This window comes from Lepisosteus platostomus, chromosome 3 (assembly GCF_059453375.1).
Source record: "Lepisosteus platostomus isolate fLepPlt1 chromosome 3, fLepPlt1.hap1, whole genome shotgun sequence".
NCBI lineage: Eukaryota > Metazoa > Chordata > Actinopteri > Semionotiformes > Lepisosteidae > Lepisosteus > Lepisosteus platostomus.
In genome coordinates, this window is record NC_142613.1 from 30,148,742 (window position 1) to 30,154,741 (window position 6,000).

The following is a 6,000-nucleotide window of genomic DNA, read 5'->3' on the forward strand; positions in this document are numbered from 1 at the left end:
AAGATTCGTATTTCATAGCAGACTTCTATGTTATATCAGGTTGAGCAAGGAAAGTCAACTACAACCTTTAATCGTTTCAAGTCCTAAATGCAATGACAATGCAACAGTCAACGATTTTATAAAGTTACAGTTAATATCCTTTTATATGTCAGGGTGTAAACGTTGCACTGTAATAATTTCATAAACATTCTGGACTACATGTGTAGATGAGCTATTTAACCATGACTGTGTATTTCACATTAATTGCACACGTCAAATATCTGGCTATCCTGCGTGTGCTGTTCAGGCGAATTAAAATAACAGGTATACTAGCAGAGTCGGTTACACTGCTGTAAGACCGTAGTAGTTTGCGGTGCAGTTACTGCTGTTAAATGTATTAATTTCCTCGGAAAGCTTTGACATTAATTTCCCTGGTAACGTGATACCGAAAGCTAAATTGAAAGGAGAGAGATTTCTGAAATGCAAATATACCCACACAGTGATTTGTTCTAATACAGTAGAGTAAAACGTCAGATTCCCCACCTTGCAGAGCTGGAAATGCTCGGATTGGAGAGTCTCCTGGATCAAGTCATTCTCCCTGTTTCCAGGTTGAGTAGATGAAGAGGAGGATGAGACCGCCGTCAGGCCATCCAACACCTTCCTGATGTTGAACTTCTTCATTTTTCCCCCACAAAAACACAGAGACGAGGATGGACCACAAAAATGAGCTAAACAGAACCACCAGTTAGACGGACAAGGGGGAAACAGCCACACAGACGCACACTCGCTCTCTTCTATTTTATTCTGTACATCTCACATGTTAAGAGTGTGTTGTCACTGCAGTCTCCATGACAAATTGTGCGACCGCCACCTTGCAAATTCTGAAAGCCGACGAGCTGCTGGAAGAGTATTTATTTGTAATTTGTCTGTGGCGTGTCGATGCGATCCTCCCTAACTCCGTCTATCTCCTTCTGCGTCTGCTGTTCTGTCTTCGCTCCCCTTCTCTTCCCCCAGCCAACACGGAAACGCAGCTGCGGCGAAGAGCCTGCGCATTCAGAGCAGCACCCGGATGTGTAGCAGAGTCTCTACTGCTGCCTGCTGTCGGAGGGGCTCGTATGCTGCACAAGCAAGTGGAATAGTCCTAGCGTCAGGATGTGCTCTATTGCACCTGAAACAGAAGGGGAGGGGATATGCAGAAGATCACCGAGGAGCAGTACAACTTCAGCTACTAGCCGTACCTATTTTACATTTAAAACTCAAATTTCTGCAATACCAGTGTCATGAAAATTATCTGTTATTAAGGTCACTAACGCTAACATCTTTAGTAAAGCCCTCTTAAGACATTGCAGTAAAATAAAAACACTTTATACATAGAATTGTCGTAACTACCTGTACTGTACGTTTAATCCTTTTTTGTTTACCAACACAGAATAGAGAATGCAAGCGCATTAAACTTGCACAAGACGTTGATCATGTAACATATATAAAATAATATTAATGTAGCCAGGCGTTTAAATTAGGGTTTCTCGGCTAAAGCTAAAATACATTGTAAACTTTCTACTTTGTCTATTGAAATGATCAAATTAATTGGTTCCTGTAACAGACGTTTGTATATAGCCCTTCAAGCTAGAACGTTATTCTAGGAAGGTTAGAAAATATATAATTGGTTAGTTTTGTTGTTGTAAAGAAAGCAACTTTTATAGTAAATTATTTTGATACTTTTTGGGGCACAATTTGTGGACTTCAGATCCAATTGGAAAACACAAAATAGTGTGTGATTACAACAAAAATCAAGTAAAGTGTTTACCACAGTGAGAGGAAATAAACAGCAAAAAACATAATCTAAAACTTTGTAGAATTCAAAGGAAACAAACACTGCTATTAGCAATGAAACTGTTATAAATGTGATTATTAACCAGACAACAATGAACAGTTCACATAAAGACAGTAGTTACTTGTTAAGAGAAAAGGGCAGAAATACCTACAACAACATAATCCAGGTTATATACCTGTGTACAGGTATACACATATACTGTTTTTGATAAGTGATTTCTGCTTCTGATGTTAATGGTTTATAGATAGGCTTTTAAGGTTGGAGAACTAATAATGGAGTGAATGGGATCACATTCCCAAGACTAATTGAAGAACCAATACATGGTGCTTCTGAATTTGACAGTATAAACCTGTGGTGGCTGTTCTGACAAAATATTTTTTAGAACAAATCAAATCTGGTAAGAAGCTTTAAAAATGCTTTTCAAAGAACATGGGGGATGAGGAAAAAGATAGTAGCAGGCTCATCCGTACTTTCGCTGACTTCCTTAGTTTACTCTTCTTCTTGGTTTTGTATTCACTGTATCAGTTCAGCCCCTTTCCTCATAGTCACATGCCATTTCCTTTAGCTCCTGATTATCCACTTTTTTACAGCCATCATCTCAGACATGCAGTAAACCAGACCAGCAACTAAGATAAGCACTGCAAATGAGTGAAAGACTTCTCTTCATTCGGATTTGAAATTGCCTACCTACCTAGAAAAAAAGTACTATATGTGTTTGTCCTCAAAGCTTGTTCAAAAATGAAATCAGTGGTGGGACCTCACCATAATGTTGTCAGGTGCTTTATACAATTTCTAACTGTGTTCTTAAAAAGGCATCCGAATGTGCCAGTGGTAACAAGCAGCTACAGAAATTACTGTATACAGCCTCGTTATCCTTTTCTTAAAAACAGCAATTCCAAAAGCCATCATACTACTGATCTTGATAACCACTGTCTTGAGGTCCTTACAGTCTGTTTACAGCTACTGTAGGTCCTAGCATTGTTCACATGTGCAAATACTAAATAAAAACACATCTGAAAAGCCACTTAAAAGGTGCCAAAAGTTCATGACAGTGTAAATGCACTGAAAGAGATCATCACTTCCTAATAAATTATGGAAAATGCATACATCATCCTCACCTGAACCTTATCCCAAACTAACATTGGCACTGTAGAAGAGCTGCTCCAGACACTCACTCACAAGGAAGATGTGCAAAAGGAAGTGTTACATTTCAACCTTCTAGGAGGTCTTTGGGTAATGGAAAGATCCAGAGGTAACCCACCCAAAACCAAGAGAATTGAACCCAGATGCTCAGGGCTATGTGGTAGCAGCACACACCCACCACAACACTGCTACTCCAATTATGGAAAATACTTTTCAAAATACATTTAAATAATGCACTATTTTATTTCACCAGTTTTATTTCACTTTACACAATATACACAATTCTGTATTATGGTTAATACACCTATTGAATTTCTTATGCATTTGCACGCCTTTGTCCCTCTGCTCCCTGCTGTAGTACAAGCTTTCTCAGTCACTGTAGAAGGCTAGTACAACATTCCCTGTAGTGCCCTTTCAAAGAACGCTGAGAGATTTGCTAGTCATACCCAGCCACTTTCAAAAGGAATGACTCATCCTGCACTCCATAGAAAATTATATTTCACAAAACCAACATTTTAAAAATAAATTCTGGCCTATGGCAAGGGTGAACTTATCAGCTGGCCCTTCGCATCCACAGGAGGGTAATGCATGAATCAATGTTATAGGGCAAATGCTAAACTGATTTCTAGGTGTATTCCTGTATTTCTCAGTGGAAAATATTCTAGGTCAAAGAAAGGCCACACCGTTTTTGAGTTCAAGAACAAAATGAGTTAGAGACCCACTGCTGAATGTTAGGTGGACGAGAAATGAAGTAAAGTAAGGCTGTCTTGCCATATATTGTGTTAGTCACCTGTATGTGTTACATTATAGCTTTTCTGAAACTCCAGATTGCAATTGACCCTGCTCGTTCAGAAGCTCTTCCAACAGTCCACATAGACTGGAGAATTGCTAATGTACTACACATAAGCAAAAGGAGTAAGAAAACCGAACCAGGTAATTGTAGATTACTGAAATTAACCTTTTTAGTCTTGAACAGAAAAGATTACAAGGGGACTTTACACAAGTATGCAAAATCCCAAAGTCAACCCAGAACATTTCTTCTCAATGAACAATGAAACATGAACAAGAGGGCATAAGGGGAAACTAAATGGAAGTGCCTTTAAAAGCAGGAACAGATATTGTAGCACTTGGCATATATATTTCTATACACAGCTGTTGATTTTTAATCCACTTTTTGTCATGTATTTTTTTGTTAACTGAGAAAAGAGGCACGTACCTTGTGCAGCAAACTTTCCAACCAATCATTCTTTGTACTTCCAAAATCTGTCTGAAGTAGAGTTTAAAAAACTAAGAGTTGGAAAAAATGCCAATCCTAACTGGTGATTCAACACTTGTTTAATAATTTGCTGTGATTCTGCTAAAGAGGAGGTATTTAAACAGGTCATACCCAGTCTCCTTATATTTATGGACACATGATGTTGGCCTTACAGGCCATCAGGGATCACCACCTCAAAATGCAATACTGAATTCAGTGAATTAAGTTAATAGATTTCAATAGATTTGAATGGGTAAAACATAATGCAGCCTTCTGTTTCATGGCCCATCTAGTATTTCCCAATACAACTCACTTTAGGTTGTGGTTTTTGTGCCACAATCAGTTTTTGGGAGCCATTTATTAATAGAAGAAAACCATATAGAGCAACGGATTCCAACTAAATCCTCCTTCTAGAACAGCCTCCTTTTACAAGTCAAAAACAGTTCAATACATTTCAGCACCTCCCCAATTCACAACACCATAGCCACTCTGAGGCTTCAGATACCACACTGTGCATTCATAATAATGACAAAAGTTACAAAATGCTGCACAATTTAATTGTTTGTTACAGTGGTGGTAGCATCTTCAGAATGTTAACTATATTTGGAATATTTGTGGAATATTTTATGAAGTAAAATTCTTCTTAAAATTTCAAACAAGCATGTGGCACTTTGATTTTAGACAATAGTTTTACAGATTTTGTTATTATGTTGTAGCTCACGGTGGTAATGATACAAATCTAGAAAGTGGTAATGCAGAGATTAGTAAGAAATGTGAATTAATAAACATTAATTAAAAGTACACTTACACTTAAAAGTTTTGGAAAAGGAGTTGGAATTTATTGGAGATAATGTAGAAAATCTAATGCATGTTTTTATGTGTAGAAAAAACACATTTTATCAAAATTTTCAAAACATTTTTTTTACAGCAGTTAGTCAATCCTATTGTCTTGACAAAAGACAGCTGTATGCTCTTGTATTCCATTCTGTGTAGGCTTTGATAAGACTTCAATGTCTATGGAGGCTATTGTGCTAACTAGCAGTCTAACTTCAGTGCATCGATGTCTAATATGGGCACAAAAATATCATTTTACTTGAAATATTTAAGTACAACAAAATCTTAGATTCTTTAAGGTCCTGTGCTTAATGTTAATATTCCTAAAGCAGAGAAAATGATTTATTTTGAATAATCTGACTAAGGTTATAGTATAAAAGGTGCCACTTCTCTGTGACATATGTATTTTTTTTGCATAAAGAAAAATTTTCAATCGTTCCTTTTATTTCCAACTATTATGAGAACTTTGCACAGCCCCAAAGACATGTAGATCAAGACAAGGGGTAAGACACAGTTTTCATCAAGCTAGCTGTTGATTTTAGCTAAGGACATGGTTGTATATTTGTGGTCAAAGAAATGTGCAAGTATTATTTTATCTTGCGTGCTACAGTGCCTTGCGAAAGTATTCGGCCCCCTTGAACTTTTCAACCTTTTGCCACATTTCAGGCTTCAAACATAAAGATATAAATTTTTTATTTTATGTGAAGAATCACCAACAAGTGGGACACAATTGTGAAGTGGAACGAAATCTATTGGATTTTTGAAACTTTTTTAACTAATAAAAAAATGAAAAGTGGGGCGTGCAAAATTATTCGGCCCCTTTACTTTCAGTGCAGCAAACTCACTCCAGAAGTTCAGCGAGGATCTCTGAATGATCCAATGTTGTCCTAAATGACTGATGGTGATAAATAGAATCCACCTGTGTGTAATCAAGTCTCTGTATAAATGCACCTGC

The 6,000-nt window shown here is 37.2% G+C and overlaps 1 protein-coding gene across 35 annotated transcripts in view; it reads right to left on the reverse strand.

The window, feature by feature from the left end:
- LOC148674704 (syntaxin-binding protein 5) overlaps positions 1-1,065 on the reverse strand; it is a 245,239-nt gene extending 244,174 nt beyond the window's left edge. For 13 of the 35 annotated variants that reach the window (XM_088625150.1, XM_088625148.1, XM_088625142.1 and 10 more), the window contains exon 1: positions 523-1,064. In XM_088625150.1, coding sequence (XP_088481276.1) covers positions 523-660 — 138 coding nt within the window. In that variant the 5' untranslated portion in view covers positions 661-1,064. Of the gene's footprint in view, positions 1-522 lie in introns of all 35 variants that reach the window. The other 22 variants (XM_088625162.1, XM_088625156.1, XM_088625157.1 and 19 more) reach the window with 4 other exon arrangements.
- Positions 1,066-6,000: the final 4,935 nt, after the last annotated feature.